The sequence below is a fragment of the Malaya genurostris genome, chromosome 1 (assembly GCF_030247185.1).
Source record: "Malaya genurostris strain Urasoe2022 chromosome 1, Malgen_1.1, whole genome shotgun sequence".
Lineage (NCBI taxonomy): Eukaryota > Metazoa > Arthropoda > Insecta > Diptera > Culicidae > Malaya > Malaya genurostris.
In genome coordinates, this window is record NC_080570.1 from 143,564,302 (window position 1) to 143,584,495 (window position 20,194).

The window sequence follows — 20,194 nt, forward strand, 5'->3', positions numbered from 1 at the left end:
TTACATTTATTTAATTAAATAATACGAACATTTACGGGTTGTTTGGTTTGTACAATAAGCACATATTTTGTTTCGATTTGTTCGCATTTAGCCTTCGGCTCATCAGTGCTTAAAGTAGTTCAAATTGAACAGCCACATCCGCCTAGTAGTTCAATTTGAACCGCTAAACAGACGCAAATTTCACAAAATTTATGTGACACTTTGAGCATATTTCACAATGTGCCATATCCTATTTGATATCTCGGACGTAAACGAGTGACGACTGACTTCTGGTTACAGCAGAATTCGAAGATTTAGGTGAATCGCGAAGAAATCGAAACAAAATATGCACTTATTGAACAAACCAAAAAAAAACCCTTTATATTTCTATTATTTTATTAAATAAAAGTATTGAAGAATAATTAAAGAAGTATGTAATCGCATTGCAGTAATGAGAAAATAACCAAACTGTCATTTGCTGATACGCTATTTCAAAATGCACTATTCTATACTGATTTATTTTCATTTGTATGATTTTGAGTCACTTGCAAATGTTCGTGTTTTCAGGTAATGGAATTCTGGAAATGGGAAATCTGATGTTTTTTTTATGATGGAATTCAAGTGTATTATCAATAGAAATAAATACTATTTAATTTTAATCAGATAGTATACATTTTTGTATATTTCAGAGCTTACGACGAATCACGAAATTTCCGAAAATGCTGCGAGTTTCTGTGTTGATGTTTCACGATTGATGATATTTATTATTCCCCCTAAAATTCTTCACATCAGCTGGTGCCCAGCGACTCTTCCAACACACTCACATTTGGATTAGACATTTAAATATTAATGAATCATAATTTCATCTTTCGAATTTTATCAGTGCAGGCTGTGGTGCACACCCATACAGACATTTTCATTTGTTTTGGTTTGCGCGTGTTTTTAGAAAAGACCGTGACAAATCAGCGGAGAGAATGCAACCTGTCACGAACACCAGTAGACGGCAAATATTCATTCATTTTCCGTTGTTGCGTCGTAGTAAAAATGTAGCAGGCCGACCGAGAGCCTCAAATAGCAGCTAGTCTTGAAAAATGTTTCGATTCGCGAACAGGGCTTGAATTCGCAGATGGTCCTCGGGAAATAGCTGTACGGAAAGCAGTTAACGAGAATTTTGCGAAGTGTTTGTGCCTGTGTGTGACCGCTGCCTGCCAAGGTGCAGTGTGCGTAGGACACTCGGGTTAGGGTCAAATCCTTGCCCCTTTCATAGACTCCATTCCTAAATGTCATCAGTGGTGCAATTTTTGCAGTGGATAATTTAATTGCATAATTTGTTTTGATAAATTGTTTCCGCTGGAAGAATCGTTTTTTATTCTGCTGTTGTGGGAGGTTGTGTTTAAGAAATAGAAACGTGAAAAACTTCGAAAATATTTGGTGAAAATTTTGCCACATTCAAATGGTCGATTATCTAAGAGGTAAGATCTTCTTTAGTCGAATTATGTTCTTCCGACACGTCACGCGGTTGATAAGAGAACCTGTCAGACGGAACGAAATAGTGAAAGCCTTAGAGCTCATACGATGTGTCCAGTATTGTACCTACGAACATGCTAGCTTTATGTAATCAATTTAATCAAATCGCTAGATGATTTCCAGACGGATGAATCGTTCCCAGTTTTGCACATGTTATAATCTAATAATCTTCGGTAGCTCCGTTTATCAGGAAGAACCGTTTCATTGTTGATAAACAAAACGTCGCACCGATACAAAGGGCGACTCAATTTTGCTTATGTCACGTTTTTATTATGCATCATTGAACGACGACAGCGGCGTCGATGACTACCGAGCGGCGGTGTGGGGAGGTTTGGAACTTGACCGTCGAGAGTCCAATTGAGTGGTTCGAATCAGATATGCATATTTACTCACATGGCGTACACTAGGTATAACCTCTCGTTAAATGCAGAGCAAACCATGTTCAAAGAAGCGACTTTTTATTTTATTCTATTTTTAGCCTCTAGAAACTAGAAACGGCCGATATTTCTCTGACGCGAAACGAGAATAAATTAACCTGTTTGCATCACGGTACTCTGTAGGCACTTGTTTTGTGAGATATTATTGAGCTGATTGTTTGTTCAGGCGTGAGGTGCACTTCAGTAAGGCTTCAACGCGATAACGTAGCTTGTAAATGAGCGGTAGATAATCAATTTATCGTAACCTTTAACCGTTTGATGTTCTTGTTTGTCACTAAACAAAAATAATTAAATAGGTCTGTTCTAAAAAATCAAATTTACTCGGCTTCATTGTTCTATAAAATCGGTTTGTTGCCAATTGCTATGTTGCATAACTTAAAAACAAATCAATCAAGTATAAAATATAACATTTCCTTTTCTGAATGAGGCAAGATGTTGTTACCTTGCTTTGGTTTCTATGAGTGAGAATTGTGTACTTTTGTACTTAGGCAATTTATTTACGTCTGATTTTTTTTCATACAGTGATTTTCAAAGTTTGCCTTTCCTTCGGAATGAATAGCGGCGCTTACACGAGTCATTACTAAAAAATAATATCATTTCAACTAACGTGTATGGTGCAGTAATGACGAGTTATCTATCAAATTTGGAATACATCATTACTTAGTCATCATTAAAAATGACAAAAATAATTCTCGTGTAAGGCCGCTTAATATCTTTTGATGGTGTTAAGCCTTCTTTTAGCCTTTTGCCACGCCGTCATTTCGACAGTCCCACGACAAAAGGGCCTAGCTGCAAATGACAATTCCACTTTGTTTAATTTTTCTTTCATGATTTACCGGATTGATTTAATAGTTGACGTCTTATTCTTCGCAAAATTTTTAAATTAAAACTACAAGCTTTCGATTTATGTTGGAAACTTTCAAGGAGTTGCAGTAATGGCTCTGTAATAATCAAAAGAGAAAGTAAACCAAGAGAGGCTCTCATTTGTATCAGACTGAACTCGGAATGTCAAAAATACAAACACCAGCTGCTTTTTTCCTAAACAAACAAACAGTAATGCGAACGTATTACTGATTAGCTTGCCAATCGTTTCTAAAGTTTAAGTTTTACGGTTGGTTTATCTAATTTTTCACAATAGTTTGTCATATTGCACAAATCCAAACATGAAGTCACGCTTTTTTTTTATAACGGCCAATAAGCTATCCATCCACATTCACTTTGAAGAGTAATTCACAATGACCTGGCACTCGCTGAGATTAGCGGACCTTACACGATCATTAAAAGTGTCATTACTAAGTAATGACACTTCTGCTCAAACGCTCGTCATTACTGCATTACTGTACATCATTACTTTTTAGCCTTACACGTTCATTATTAATGATGAGTATTTGTAACTATTCCAGCACGGGGCTTGTAACCAGAATAATTTTCCCTCAGCAATTAAAGAATATTAGCAATATTCTTTATCTTCGTTTAGCTGAAAATAAATTTTATTTGCCATTGAAACGTTAAGGTTGGTCATTTCCAGATTTTTTTTTTCACGTGCAGTTCTGAAGAGCAGGAATGCCAGGTCATTTTTTCAAAAATCTTTGATCAAGCCAAAAACATGTCTGTGAAAATCTGTGCCAGTTGCCCGTACCATAATAGCAGATCAAAATCAATTTGGTGAACAAAAAAAAGGTCTCACTACCAACACGCTCTGTACCTTTTTCCTCAACCAATCTGTACTCTGTACTGAACCGACTTGACGTTGCATATTGGGCGTTGAAATTCCATGTCAAATTATAAAGTCATCAATTTCAAACTAGATAAATATATGGAATTGCAATTCAATTGTGGATAAAAAAACTATGAAACTTCGTCGTTGAATTGACTGACAATCTATTGGAATAACATCTTTTATCATCATTTTGTTGTAAGAATTTCATTTTATTACTGAATACAGATTATTACAGATATTTTATACAAAGAATACAGATTTTCTATGAAAAAATCTGGCATCTCTGAATACAAATGACGATATTCAGCACTTCCACAAAAAAAATAAGAAGAAGAAATAATGTTGGTAATGATGGAAAATCCGGAATTCCATCATTACTCGTGTCATTACTGAACTCGCAGACCTTACACGATCATTAAAAGTGTCATTACTTTTTAGTAATGACACTTTTAATGATCGTGTAAGGGCCGCTATTAAGTCATAATAATAAACGGCAGAGAAAAGTTTTCTCTTTCGTCTGGTGCTAAATCTAATACTCTATTTTACATAGCTCGCCTGCAATTTCTTTCGAAAGTGGAAGTTGACGCGTGGCTTATTGGCGTGTAGTGATTTCCACAATAGAAATAAAGCAGACACGAACGGAGTATCGAAACATCGTTTTCTTAAAACTCTGCACCGTCGAAATATGTAGCGGCCTTTTACACGAGAATTATTTTTGTCATTTTTCATGATGACTAAGTAATGATATTTCAAATTTGCATAGAAAACTCGTCATTACTACACCATACACGTTCATTAAAATGATATTATTTTTTAGTAATGACACTTTTAATGATCGTGTAAGGTCCGCTTGTGGTTGCAACTGTTTGGGAAAGGTGAGAATCGAACCAACAAAAATCTATCCGAAAATGTATGTAGACATCAGTGGCGTATCTAGAGGGGTGCAACAATTTTAGGGGGGTGGCAAAGTAATCTTTGGGACCTTTTTTTTGCTCGTTCAAGTCAGTTTTCCGGAGATGAAGTTCAGTTTTGTTTTTTTTTTGCTCACTAAACCAACGATGGGGTCGGCACATTTCTTATTTTGCCCCGGGCGTCAAATTTCCTCCATAAGCCACTGGTAAACATGCAGGAAAATATCAATGAATCAAAGCTGTCAAATCAATCAAGTCAATAAAAAGTAACTTTTGAATAAAACAGTGTTTACATCCGACCCAGGAGCATCTGTCAGTTGCAACTCTATTTTTGTGGGATTCATAACCAAAAAAAATTGAGCTGATGAAAACTTAAAGGGTGTAACGATCAGAAATTGGTGACACAAGAATGAGTGTAAATAGTTCAAATGTTTTATTAAAAATTTCAATCAGTCTGCATTTCAAGTCAATTAATGAAGAACACAGAAAAACAATTTACTCATGCTTCTGTTTGACTCCTTTCATTTGTACAGCTGCCTCATCAGAGAACGCCAGTTTGTCTTGAAATGCATCCCACTGACAACAGCTTGATAATGTCCCAATATATTTCTATTTGGTGGAGGATATTTCTTATCCTAGAGCACTTGTAGTGTTCGAGAAAAGGAAACAGAAATTTTGATAGATGATTCCGGTCGGTTCTTTAGGTAGTCTTCACATTTCGCGTATCTCGCCCAATGACATTTAGAATTTCTTTCAAAGGATTTTCGAGATTTGACGTTATTTTAAATTTTGATATCCCTGTATCCGTTTACAAATTCGAACAAGTAAGATGAACAATTACAAGACAAGTTGGTTGAATTGATAAAAAATAAGTGGATGGGTAATGCCAGAGACATAACTGTATAACGTGAATACGATTTTAGCTTCACACTTCTGAATATCTAAAATCGTTCTCATAAGTTGATATATTGTGTGAATTGTGCAATGTTTCACTTCTTCATTTCCCGAACTGAGACAGTGCACCTATACTAAAGTACGACGAATTTACGGCACACCTAATAAAACAGGACAGACGAATTTTAAAATATGGTCGCCTGCAGAAGTGCACTCGGTACGAATTACAATAATTTCAATGGAAGAAAATATCAAAAAGTTCTTTAACAATTAATTTACTGATATTAAAACGATTAATTAATTATTAATTAACGACACAGGCTAGAATAAAGGAAACGTATCAATTTTTAAATAATGAGCCGTGCGGTAAAAAGGAGTGTTGCAGCTGCTAATAGGGCTTTCTTCGGACTCCGTAACCAGCTGAAGTCCCGTAGTTTGCAGGCACGCACAAAACAAAACAAAATATATATATATATATATATATATATATATATATATACAAGGTGAGATGAAAAAACTGCAACCAACTTCAGACTGCTGTCATTTCTAAACCGCTCGTCCCACAGCTGTCAGATTTATTCTAGTGACAGCTCATTATATTATTTACAAGCGCACAAAAGCATTTTGGTGGGAATTTTTCAGAAAAAAAGTTATTTGTGATGGAATTCAAGTGTGATAGTGTGATTGCTTTGCATTTGGCTGGAAAACCACAAGTGGCTATCGTTAGAGCCCTCCAGCATTTAAAAGTGAATAAATCTTTTGTGTCTCGTACCATCGCTCGTTACCGTGATACTGGTAGCGTAGCCCGACGTCAAGGAAGTGGACGAAAAAAAACAGCAACATCGGCAGAAATGGTTCGAAAAGTGAAGAAGCGAATTGAACGAAATCCGCGTCGCAGTGGCCGAAAAATGGCTCGTGAGCTGAACATATCGCAATATGCCATTCGGCAAATATGGAAAAATGAGCTTGGACTAAAGCCATTGAAGTTCCAAAAAGTGCAAGATCTTACTGATGCGCAAAAAAAAGTTAGACTCGAAAAAGCTAAAGAGTTGCTTCGCTTGGCCGAAAGTGGTGAACTGCCGAATTTGGTTTTCTCCGATGAGAAACCATTCGTTATCCAGCAGTTTGTAAACAAACAAAATGATCGTGTTTACTTGCCAGAGAGGTCAGCTGAAAATTTGCAACTTCGGTTGGCCACCAGAACTCAAAAGCCGGCCATGGTGATGGTGTGGGCCGCCATAACAGCCGATGGTCGCTCGCCGCTCGTATTCATCGACCGTGGGGTCAAAATAAATGCGCAAATCTATCGCGAAAATATTTTGGAGGGAGTTCTGAAGCCCTGGGCACGCAAACATTTCGGCCGCAGACCTTGGACATTCCAACAGGACTCAGCACCATCGCACTCAGCACGCGCCACCCAAGAATGGTTAAGAAATGAGGTTCCTCGCTTCATTTCCACCGCACAATGGCCACCAAAATCTCCGGATGCCAATCCGTTGGACTATTGTGCCTGGGGTATTTTGGAAAGCAAGGTTGGCACTAAAAAATACCAAAGTGTCGATCATCTCAAGCAAGCGCTTCGCCGAGAATGGGACAAAATACCGCAGAGCCACTTTCGGGCAGCGTGTGATGGTTTCATTGGCCGTTTGAAGGCCATAGTTCGTGCCAAAGGTGGCCAATTCGAACAAATCTAAACCGATTCTCAAATTTGATGTTATTTCCGACATTTTTTGCTTTCATTCAATAAAATTTAAAAAAAAATGAAAAAATTATGGCGTTTTACTTTGTTGCAGTTTTTTCATCTCACCTTGTATATATATATATATATATATATATATATATATATATATATATATATATATATATATATATATATATATATATATATATATATATATATATATATATATATTTATTAATAGCGGAACAGGTGTGTGTGTAGCTAATGTTCTCTGGTGTGCGTAGCTCATTTTTGCATTTGTACAAAAAATTTACTGACCCTACTGGATTCACGTGTTTCTTTATTTCGAATCACAATTTTAATTAAGTAAGGGCAACAAATGAACAGCACACAGATTTCCGGATCAGGGTCATTTCGCCGGAAGCCATTTCACCAAAAGCTGTTTCGCCGAATGGGCCACTTCGCCGAAAGCAATTGCACCGAAAGGGTCATTTCGCCGATTCCTGCAATTGTCTTAATATTATAATTGGAATTGATTTAAAATAAACACAAATGAATGATAATACGTTATCGCCCGTTTTGTTGACCTACAGTTGTATTTCTTGAATAAAGATGAAGCTCAGAACGGAGTTCCCTAGGAAAACAAAGAAACCAAGGCATATGAGACGATTACAGGTTTGTATGCAAGAGGCCGCCGCTTCAGACGGCTGGTCGGCGGCCCACTCAACTGGCGTCGCCTCGGCTTTATGCCGCCGAGCCATCTTGGCTTCGGTTTTGTGGCTGCGCCACATCAGTTATGCAGAAGGCATAATAACACAGAAAATAATAATATGATGTATTCGAAATTACCTTTTCGGCGAAATGGCCCTTTCGTCGAAACGACTTTCGGCGAAATTACCCGCTCCCAGATTTCCATTTTGCGATATATGTATTTGGGTTCAATGCCGTCAAGTCAAATTATAGAACGACTATAAGAGAAGAATGTGATTAACGTTTTTTTTATGATTCGTTGTTTTCCTAAAACTCCAGGAATGTGAATCCTATCTTCACGATAGATATAATTATTGCTGTCACAATGCACTGAAATTTTATTCAGAGACAACAGGATTGAGGTGTGCTGCTACAAATTAGCACCGTTAAGTCAAACACCCAAACAGTTCGGCTCTCTACTTTTTGGAACAATTCCATTCGAATTTGAAGAATGTTTTCTGTTTTTTTCGGCTTAAATTTTTTATAAGCATTTCCCATGCTATACCTTTGAAGGATTCTTTAGACGAGATTTTGTGTAAATTTTTCTCGAAACGACCTCATAATTGCGTCAATTGCTTCAAATTGCAAGTCCGGTCCAAACGTCTTCAATTGGCCCAAACACGATCCAAATTATATCAACCCAGAGTACTTCGAAATTTCAAATTATTTGCGTTTGAGTGGCTATGAACAGTTTCGTCCAATGTACTCGAACCAACCCGTTTGACTCCTGTTATTAAATTACATCGATGGAACCGAGATTTGGGAACTCATCGACATGTTTTACTTGGTCATAAACTGTCAAACTGATTTTGGTTGTATTTTGTTTGGGTCTTTTGGGACCATTAAGAGCTGGAAAAAACTGCTTTAAAGTGCGAAGTGTACGTGTGTACCTGTTTTGGGGAAAAAATGTTAAGGTCGAATCAAAAACAGTTGTCAGATTATTCATTTTTACAGAACATTCTCCCATTCTACTTCACTGATCGCGAACAATCATTAGGGTCGATCGATTATTCTGACTTTAGAGTATACGAAATAATTTCCATCCAAAGATAATTAAGATTTTTGAGCTGTGAGAAGTTCACCGGGGCAGCACAGAAATTAGAGAAACAAAAACAGTAAGTTCAGGAAAAAATAAAGAAGGTACAGGAACAAGTACAGAAAGTACAAAACCAAGTACAGAAACGTGAGAAACAAATACAGGAAGTACTGGCACAATTGCAGAGAGTGCAGAAAAAGGTACAGAATGTGCAGATGGTATAGATGTAGGTACAGAAGTTACAGAAAAAAATATAGAAAATACTGGAGCTGGTACAGAAAGTACACGAACTAATTCTGAAACAAGCACAAAAAAGTACAGAAACAAGCTCACAAAGTACAAAAATAAAGTGCAGAAAAGGGAGGGACAAGTACAGAAAAAGGTTTAAAGATTAAAAGTTAATCGCAAATGTTGTCGAGGAAACAATTTTGAATAACAAATTAGAAGAAGAAAAAGTTTTCATTTCACGCATTCCAATGATGCCCACTGTTATGTCATTTCAATTTGAATGTCATTTTCTCATCCGTTTAACTTTTCTGTTACTTTTTCTGTCTGTTCGAGTTTCGGCAAACCATCGATTTTATATATTTTATCCTGTTGTCCGCGATATAAAAAGGTTGGGGCCACTACTATAGAGCATTATAATGATATTTTTCTTCAATTTTCATTAAAGTTGATAAGTATTTATGATTTTATACATCTAATCTAATATTTTGGCGCTACGAAATGTGCAGGGGTCCGCTAGTTATAATATAAATGTATTTCTATGCTTATCATCAAGGATTTGCACAAAAGATTTCCATTTTAATTCGTTCGTTGGTTAATTAACTGTTATCTCGTCACTGCAATCGAACCATAATAGCTCATACGGAAAAGTTTAATTTTTCTTTCTTCCTTTTTGTGTAAGCTTGATTTTAATCAATTGTGCGCAGTGCGAATAAGATAAATGCAATTAGTTTACGAACGCTTAAAAAACAAGTTTTTCTAAAACCATAAATAATAGTTAATAATTCTTTTTAATAGAAATGTTATAGACCAAATTCTTTCAACATTTATTTAGAAGAATCAAAACACCGTAATATTCACGGAAGCTCAGGTGATATTTCAAATCTTCGTTCCGCGACAAGATGAGAAATCAAATTGGAGATAACATTCACTCAAATATTTGAAATAATTATTTTCTCCCAAAAATAAATTTGTCTCCCTAAGTCGACTGAAACGTAAACTGTACTCAAAAATGAATTCGTGTCAAAATCGTTTTTTTTTTTGGAGAAGTTCATAGCACGCAAAAAAATCTATGTATAGAAAACGAGTTCGGTTAAATTTATGTTAAGAGTTAAGAGCCTTTTCTCAACCGTGGAATATTAATTCAAATCACATCTTTCGAAATTTACAGTTCTTTACAACATTACTTGTTTGAGCAAATAGCTTAACTGGATATTTTTCCTGTCCCCTTCCTAAATCTTAGAACCAGAAGAACCTTGAAGTCACAATAAGCTTAGCGCACGTAAACATATGGCAGCAAGCGTCGCACCGACAAATTCCTCGATGTAAACATAAACGTCGTGATCGCACACAGAACCGTAGATAAAATAAAGACGATACAGCGGCTCAGTTTCGTTCGGACAGTTACAAACGACACGCACCAACATATGTGTAGAAAAAAGGCGAGCTAACAAGTTTGAAGAGAGAGAAAAAAAATCCGATTACAATCACCAAGGGAGTAAATGACGAGAAATATCCGTCAGCCAAACGTATACGACAGTCTGAAAATTGTGCCTTTCCAAGGTGACATCGAAATTCAACCAAAAACAATTCGTCGGCCTTCGAGTTCCAAAGTGCGTAAACAACGTTTACCGATAAGAATGCTGAGAAACCGAAACACTTCTAATCCAGAACCATAAAGTAAAGCGAAAAGTGAATAGACCGATCCGGTCCCGGAACTGACTTTGTTCACCTCAACACAGTTCAGGTGCGGGCAGTGATGTCAAATCTGAAAGGTCTACTGGCTGGCGGCAGTGCCGCTGAAGTGGCTGTCGTTGCTGTCGGGACAACCGGAGGCGGCCCCGCAGTTGCGTTGGCCACCACTGGCTATGATAAATCGCGAGAGATTGATAAGGCGATAGAATGTGAGTGTGGTTTCATTGTGTGTGTTTTATGACTGTTTTATATCGGCTATAACAAAATTCTTTCTCATTTTCGGTAGACTCATCATCCACCGTCAACTCCCAGAGGCCACTACCATCCGCTGTCACAGCAAAAAGTCAGGACGGTACCGCGCTTACTGGCGCAGCACAACAAAAATCGCTCAACAATCGCGATGTGGTTCTCACCAGCTTGATTGCGGGTGCAATCGCTGGTGCACTGGCCAAAACAACAATCGCTCCGTTGGATCGCACGAAGATCAACTTTCAGATCAAGTACGTTCCGGGCCAAGTAAGAACCGGTGCGATGCTAGATGCATCCTACCTTCCCTTAACTCTATCTCTAATGATTGTAGTAAAGTCAGAAAATTAAAACACTCAACAATCTTCTACTCATTGCAGTAAACACATCCCGTACTCGTTCGGTGCAGCGATGCAATTTCTGCAAAATACCTACACCAAAGAAGGTTTCCTCGCACTGTGGCGGGGAAATTCGGCTACGATGGCACGAATCATTCCGTACTCGGCGATCCAGTTTACGTCTCACGAGCAGTACAAAAAACTGCTGCATGTTGACATCCACGGCGAGTAAGTGTGCTATCAATCAAAGCAATCCACTCGAAGATTAACTTTTTCTAATATGACAATTCTTTTTGCTTATCATCTATTCGCAGTACCAAAGTGCGACGTTTCCTGGCAGGAGCGCTGGCCGGTATCACCTCGCAGTCATTGACTTATCCGCTGGATTTGGCACGCGCCCGGATGGCCGTTACCGACAAGTACTCGGGCTACACGACTCTGCGGCAGGTGTTCGTCAAGATTTGTCAGTGCGAAGGCCCCCGCACCCTGTACCGGGGCTACTGGGCGACCATTCTGGGCGTCATTCCGTACGCCGGAATGTCGTTCTTTACCTACGATACTCTCAAGAAGGAATACTACAGTAAGTTTTGGAGAAACAAATTGCTCGTTTCTAATTTTTTCAAAGTAATGTTGACCACTATTTGTTGAAACCCATTGAAACAATGTCTTTGATCCGTTCGAAACATTAGAAAAGGTGGCAGCGAGTTTTGCACACAGTTGCTTCACCAAAAACTGTTCGAAATAAAAACTACAAGGGATAGCGCTGGGATAGGTTATTCGAACTGTTGACGTAGGACTACGCAACTATTGTCAAAATCACTACTGAAATTTGTTTTGAATATTTAGGTAGCTGTTCTATTTTGTGTTCTGTATGAACTCATTTGTTTCTACGAAGTATTTTTTTCGAAATTTTTTTTTTTAGATTTTCGTATGCCCTGAACTGGACCGTTATTGTTGTTATCAAGGTCGTTTCCCTCAAGCGCAAAAAAACAGCAGAACTTCGATGAATCGAAGAGTACAAATCGTTTCGATACTAATTCTTATTTTATGATGAGACTCACGAACACCCACTTAGAGGAATTTCCTGTTGCCTTTCTTGCGAGGCGAACGGCGTATAAAACTAATCCGTAGAAGGTCCACTTGCTGATTTCCACAGCGAACTTCTCTACGGCAATAATAAACCACACACAAATAGTGCAAATCGGCTCGATAGTGATTCTTGTAGAACTTTTTTGAATGCTAACACAAACATTGAAAAACTATGAAAACTTATCCACACGAAACTGTCGCCTCTGTTAGAGAAAACAATAGCTTGAAAAACAGAAAATATAGACAATGTTTGTTATTGAAATCGAATCGGCAAATTGTGACATTTCGGGTTTTCCGGTTACAATTTTATACATTAAAAATATCTTCTGTTGTTTTTAAAAGGGTAAACTTTGTAAAGATTTGTAAAAAATGTATTTTTTTTGCATCGGGATTAAATAAAAATGCACCGGAAATTTAACAACGACGGAGAAAGTTAGACAAATCGATCTTTCTTATGACTTTAAAAGTTAACTATAAGGATTGTTTTACTGTTGAAATAAGTAAATCGGAAGTAATAACCAGTTTAGTGCCAATCTGTGATTAAATGATCAGTTTAGTGTACTGATCGAGAAATACAGTTCTTCTGAAAGTCAGAAATGAATTATGTGTTGCATAATGATTGTTTTTTTTTTGTTGAAATATGCAAATTCGACATGAAATAATCAACACCAACATTCTGTATGTTGCTGTTTTTGTGGCCGTTAGATCCTCCCATATGTCAAAAAGCTGCAAACGAAATCTTTTACGTACCTTTCACGAAAATTGCTTCAGTATTGAATCAATCCGCACTGTAAGCAGCTCTGCTGCGGGACGTTCGTAGTGCGAGTTTTGTTTCAAATAAAAGTGAGTTCATCATCCAGCTGCTGTTCATTTGTATTGAAGAAAATTACGACGGAAAATCGCTACAATTATTTATTAAATTCTTATAGCACGAATTACTTTTCCATTGAAATATGCAAATCCGAAATGAAAATAAATTATATTTTTGGATTGTCGCCCTACTTCCGGGAATACAAACATAATCATCCGCAACCAAATAATCCTTTCCAGTACAACAAAACCAAAAACGGCTCTTTTCTGGACCCAAAAAGTATCGTAAAGAACTTATTTAATACACTATCTTAAACTGTCGCCCTATTTCCTAGAATACAAACACAGTTTTACGAAACCAAATGGTCTTTTTCTGGACTACCAAATCTTAGACGGTCAAACGGTATCAAATCACTCGAATCTCGCGGCTATGTTTCTGATATTACACACTTCAAGATTTTAATCAAATTTTCACATGTTTTTGTTTCGATTCATGAGAAGAAATATAAAAAACACACACATACATACACACACAGACATTTTCCGATCTCGTCGAGCTGAATCGATTGGTATACAACACTGTGGCTCTCCGAGGCTCCGTTCGATAGTCGGTTTTTCCAGCAGTTCTAATACCTTTCTATAGAGAAAGGTAAAACCAGCCATTTTAACGAATCTTCAAGCAAAACCTGAAATTTATCACCATTACTTAGTTCAAAGCTCACCACTAGAGCAGCGTAGCAATTGCAGAAGAGTTTGCTGGATTCTTAGATTTAGGGTTTTAGAGAATTTTAGTACTCTGATTTGGTGAAATGACCACGTGTGTCATCAGCAAAGACTGCTCTTCGATTTAATTGTTTAGAAAATGTAAATCTGACGGTTATTAGGTGGATCGTAAAGAATCTCTAGCTAAGCCCAGCAGTTCAATTTGAGCTGCTGAGCACTTCATGGTCGAGCATGGAACGAAGAAAGATTGAAGATTCGAAGTAATATCGCTCCTTAGCTGTTCCAGCGAATCGAGTCATAAAAGTGAGCTGACAACTCACAGCTCTTATTAAAAGAACCGCGGCTCACCAGCGCACTCACCGACGGGCCTAAAAGCCATTGACAGTTTCTCTATGTTTACTTTCTCTTTCGATTTTATATGCGTTTTTACGCAAATGTTCGTTACATATCTGGTAATGTTAGAAAAATGGAAATATCTTTCATTCTACACGAATATTTTGTAACTAAACATAATTAAGAAGTTTAAACAGAAGAGAAAATGAACAATCAGAAACACTCATTGGTTTATGTGACCCTATGAAATGTTCACATCGTCATGTCACCCTGTTTACCGCATTTTGAGGAAGGGAACTTCTACGAGCTGAACGAATCGTCGGCTCTTGAAAAGCGAGTTCTAAACGAGAAGCAATTTGTGAAACTGTCCAAAGGTAGTTTCATCAAACAAACACTTTTAACGAAGCTGTCTTGGTTTCGCACTTACCAACGGCGATTTGAGCAAACCTGATATAAAAACCAGGTTCGAAATTGACTCGATTTTAAGCTCAACAACGTTGAAACTAGATTCGAAGCTAGCTTCAAACAAACGGTTTGACAGTAGTTAGAGTGGAAACTGGGTTAGGTTTGGCATCAAGCGAAAACGATATGTCAGCTGTTTTTCAAAGAACGGTAAATCTCACAAAAGTAAACAGATCGAGTTTCTTTCTCCTACCAATTTATACTTTAAAATCCTACAATTTTGCCTAAAAATTCGGATTCTGCAAAAATCGCAATCTTAGTAATACTATGAAGAACTATGAAGGGCGAAACTGTCATTCCATTTGTTTACGTAAGATTCGCCCTCCGTGTTCCATGCTAACAAACTGGGTGATACTTCAAATGCTAGTAAGGAAGGGCGAAACTATTTATTTTCTTTATTTTAGATGGTTTCCGAACCATTTACTACTGGAAATAATGAATGAGACGATAAAATTACCCGCACATTTGTCTTAGGCGCGGAAACCAGCAAATTTCACGAAAATTGCGCAAGGGCGTAACTTCATAACTCACTAAGACAAGACCTGACAACTGGGGGGGCTGCTTTTGTTCCAAAATGGACCAGTGTCTGATTGGCTGATTTTGATGTTGCTACCCACACATTGTGAAAAGAAAAAACTTTTGCAGGGTACGCGAGCAATGATGCCAAGTATAAAGAAAATCAGAAAAAAAGTTGATTAAAATGTATAATTTTAGCTCACCAATGATAATGAAAATTGTCAGAGAATGTCTCACTTTTTTCAATCTCATTTGTAATAAATGTTTATAATGGCAGCACTATGTAATTAAAATCAGCATCAAGCGTTTTTCTTTTTAATGAATTCAAGTGTAACCAAAAAAGATTTGTTAAATTAGTATAAAGTCGAAAGTGTGTTTAGTTTTACGAGAAGAATGAACTGTTGTGTTCCACACTGTGCTCGCACTAAGCATTTCCGTCCAAACTTGACTTTTTCCGGTTTCCAAAAGATCCGGTAATACGTCAACAATGGATTCGGTTATGCGTTCAACATGAGATATCTCGTGTTTTGTCATCAAAACTAAACTAATTGTTTTTAAGTGTTAAATGCATTCACCAAAACATAAAAAACCGAGTCTAAAAATTTAAATTAAATAAATATTTTTTTCTTAGCATAAAGTTATTAAAAATCTGTAGATATGGCTACACTGTAGCCGATACGTTGGTATTTATCCTACAGGGCCAAAATGACGAGAAGGATGATTCGGAAAGAAGAATAAAAAGCCAGTTGTCAGGTCTTGTTTTAGATAACTCACACAGAAAGCATATAAGTAAACAAATCGAAAAAGGGCGATACTCTTTTTATGTTGATTTTTTTTTTTTTTTTTTTGTTTCAATTATAGAGGCTTTAACATCTTAAGGTTTAACATCTTAAGGTCATTGCGTGAAAGGCATCGACTATCCCATCACGCTATACCCTTCCCACGGTTATGTTGATTTATTCAGTGGATATAGAAGGAAAGTGGTAAAGTTTGCATGTCTTTTAAAGATAAACCAACAATTCATCTACTAATCAAAAATTGATCTGAGATCATACGACAATTTCTAAATAGGATTTGAAACCAAAGTCGAAACATTCATCGATGCTTTTCTCCATTTGCTGTCAATGTTAGATTCGGCCTTGTTTGAAAAACAGCTGATGTGTAAGAAATTTCTCTCGCTCAGTAGGCTAAGGTACTGCCAGGGATGCCACTTTTACAGATATTCAACAAATGTGACGTAATAATTATGTTTCGTAGATGTTTGCTTATTATAAAAAATTATTGACTATTATGACATAAAAACGGCGTATAGTACAAAAAAAACCTTCAGTTCAATCTAATAGCCCTGATGAGCTGATGTAACGAATCGATTCACTTTGGTGAACTAATCGATTCGGATCTGCTCACCAATATGAGCTGTTTCGCACACCTCTAGTTTAGATAGCAAGATATACATAGTTTTTACTACAATTTCCCATGAAAATAGGTAAACACGGTGGTACCAATATCCTGCTGTAAAGATGCACCTGTTACAGCAGAATAGAACCGAATCCGAATCTCGGACACAACGGATATTGAACTCTATTCCTCGACAAGGTACAGCTGTGACCCAAAATTAACAGTTTAACACAAAGTTCTAACGAAAATTAATAACTCTTGATGAAAAAAGTAAACTTTTGTAATTTTTAAATTTGTTACTTTTTCTTACAAACTGTTATCATTGTTTTATTAAAGTATTAGTCTTATGCAGTGATCTTCATACAATGACAACGGGGAAAGGAAAAGGATTCCAAAACACCATTGACGCCATTCCAGGGTCTAGTTGCTAAGACAGAAGACCGTATCTATATTTGCACAGATGTGCTAAACACTTTTGCGAACATTTCTTCGATAGTACTGATTTCAGAAGCACTTTTGAAGTGGACTAATCTTAGCTCCTACATTTCGTTACAATTCGTGCATCACTTTCGATTATTACCGAGGTGATAATTGAACTAATGGGTGCTTGTGATTAAAAAAAAAAACAGATTGGCAACATCGAACGACAAGCTGCGTAAATTCACTGCAGTTTGGTCGTTGGCGATCTTGGCGATCAACACCGGTGCTGATGCTAAGAGCAAATATACACACCCACTTGTTAGCGTTGTTAATTGTTGACGAAAAGTTGCTCCGATATTGAATTGTTCTTACTTTCAATACGTGGACAAGCATGACGGAGAAGCCATCTGCAATTTTACGACCGGAATGATGCAATTTATACCCAAAGAACGACGGGTTTGGTGTAGTGAAACATCACTATTATTATCCGTTAGTAGTGAAGAAATTGGCTCAAAACAATCAACCATGTTTCATTGGCAATGCTCTGTTAATCCTTCACGTTCAGGAAAATGCCATCAACAATTGTTGAACATCGAAGAAGTCCAATAACTCGATTTTTCTTCACCAACCAATCAACAAACAACACCCAACAAATCGATCCCAAAGAACTGAATGCGGTCTTTTATTTTCTATTTTTTCGATCCTTCGTTTTCGTGTTTTCTCCGCTCCCAGCCTTTCTGGCTGTTATCAAACGTGTATCGAAAGATTTAAACACATTATGGACAGTGCATGCACCAAACTTTGTTGCAGGTTTTCTTACTGACAGATCCGGATTTTCATTGCGACCGCACACAATTACTTTTCGCCCTTGCTCTTCTTTCGACGCTATCTTCGATCTAAAATTTTGTAGTATTACCAAAAATAATTACATTAGTCTGGGAAATATTTCATACGTCGATGAAGTATTTCCTTAGACATATTGGAAATGTAAACAAATCACTGGTAGCTGTCAAACATGAGCTTCATACATCGTAAGCTACTTCGTGGCGTGATTAAAAAAACACCAAAAAATCATTACATTAGCCTGGGAAATATTTCACGCGTTGATAAAGTATTTCCTTAGATATATTGGAAATGTAAACAAATCACTGGTAGCTTCATACATCATAAGCTACTTCGTGGCGTCATATCGAAAATTTGCATTTTACACCAATATTAGACCAACACATTTTGGGTTTATGCTGGAAAAATAATCGATAGGTGCAAAATTTTACATGAAATAGAAGGTTCTACAAAATTAGAACCGACGCTGGTTAGTTTCTTCAATCAAACAATTATCACAAAACTGAGTTGGGTTTCCTCTTAGCAATAACGTTGAAGCTAGCTTCAACTAAACGGTTTGACAGCAATTAGAGAAGCGCCATTAGACGCGAAATGCCATGTCTTTTCTAATGTCCCGGAACAGTCTAAAAGTGTTACTTCAGTAGCTTAATGGTTTAGCTCGAACCGCTAAGTGGCAATGACAATTCAATTAAAACTGCTAATGCACTGATGAGTCAAAAACAACACGGAAAAAGAAAGTCACGATATTTAATTTATAATTATGACAATGACTTCATTGCTCTTTAAAGTAAAACAATAATTCTTTTAGACTTCGAATTCTGACATCATCCTCTACTTTCCAGAGCACACCGGGGACAAAAGTCCCAACACTGTGATATCGCTGATCTTCGGTGCCATGGCCGGTATGATCGGTCAGTCGTCCAGCTATCCGCTGGACATAGTCCGACGGCGAATGCAAACCACCGGTGTGACGAAACATTGCGTCGATCGATACCTGACGATCGGAACGACACTGGCGAAAATCTACAGGTAAGTTTCGGCATGCTTCTTTTGCTTCTTCGCTTAGTTAGAACAACTAAATCTGTGTTCACACTTTCTTTCTACCGAAACAGGGAGGAAGGCTTCATCCGAGGTTTCTACAAGGGTCTTAGCATGAACTGGATCAAGGGACCGATCGCGGTCGGCATCAGCTTTGCGACGTACGACCACATCAAACACTTGCTGCGGGAGATCATCCATCTGCAGGACGATGGTACCTCCGGAAGGTAGAACTGAGCCAGTCAGTAAAGTTAACCGGAACGGAATTTCGAATCTGTTGAATCTGTCTGAGAAAGCATTTTCCGAGATAAGGTATGAATTGGGAACGTATGCATGTGCATCAGATTGTACGGGCTGATGTTTTGATGATTCAACGCTGATCTTCATTTGTTTGTTGTTTGTCCTGTCAGTCAATCGATCAGTGTGCAAACAGTGCAATTAATTGTAAATAAGGAAGGTAAACAAAACCGGAGGTTCGTCGGCGGTAGGAGCGCTTGATTTGTGTTTCTCGACGTTGGGTAGATTTTATATTTGAAAATAGTGTACTCCTTGAAAAGGAAATTCGCTAATTGTTTTTTTTTTTTCATAGCATGTATGAATGATTAGTCACGTTTTTTTTAAAAACAAAATATGTAAAAAATAAAGGTTCCTTCAAGAGCAGAATATACTTCCGCAATTTGTGTTTTGATATAAATAAAATGAAAGAAAATACTCAAATCAGAATTTCATAAAATGCTGGCACAAGATTCAACTATGAAATTTGAACTTCTATATTCTTGACAGATTTGGCTGCTGATTTTCAGTATACATGACAATTGCATGGTTAGTATCAGTGTCGCCATGTCATTTTTTCAAAACTCTGTATCAGGTACAAAAATTTATTTGCACTAAATCTGTACTAGAATCTAGACTACATTCGTATTAGAAATTGTGACCGGGCTTCATTTCCTTCCCGATTCGCCATTTTTACACAAGATGAAACCGAAAATCGGTATTTATCTGTATGAATAATCAATTTTATCTATCTGTATTAATGGATAGAGGGCAAATATCGGTAAATCGGTATACCTGGTCCCGTTGGTTAATACAAAGAACCCTTTCAGGTCCCCGCTAGTGAGGTATT

The 20,194-nt window shown here is 37.3% G+C and overlaps 1 protein-coding gene across 2 annotated transcripts; it reads left to right on the plus strand.

The window, feature by feature from the left end:
- Window positions 1–1,018: 1,018 nt before the first annotated feature.
- LOC131426013 (mitochondrial coenzyme A transporter SLC25A42) lies at window positions 1,019–19,738 on the plus strand. Of its 2 annotated transcripts, none has more exons than XM_058588408.1 (7): window positions 1,019–1,451; window positions 10,332–11,064; window positions 11,142–11,355; window positions 11,482–11,667; window positions 11,754–12,019; window positions 18,876–19,062; window positions 19,146–19,738. In XM_058588408.1, exons 2-7 carry the CDS (start codon window positions 10,920–10,922, stop codon window positions 19,300–19,302), a joined length of 1,155 nt encoding a protein of 384 aa, XP_058444391.1. In that variant the 5' UTR covers window positions 1,019–1,451; window positions 10,332–10,919; the 3' UTR covers window positions 19,303–19,738. The 2 variants fall into 2 exon arrangements, with proteins under 2 accessions (XP_058444391.1, XP_058444390.1); XM_058588407.1 differs by having other exon boundaries at window positions 10,404–11,064.
- Window positions 19,739–20,194: the final 456 nt, after the last annotated feature.

Coding starts and splice junctions, on each gene's coding strand:
- LOC131426013 (XM_058588408.1), top strand. CDS start 10,920: ATGTCAAATCTGAAAGGTCTACTGGCTGGCGGCAGTGCCGCTGAAGTG. Junction 11,065..11,141: donor GATTGATAAGGCGATAGAAT/GTGAGTGTGGTT, acceptor CATTTTCGGTAG/ACTCATCATCCACCGTCAAC. Junction 11,356..11,481: donor AAGATCAACTTTCAGATCAA/GTACGTTCCGGG, acceptor TACTCATTGCAG/TAAACACATCCCGTACTCGT.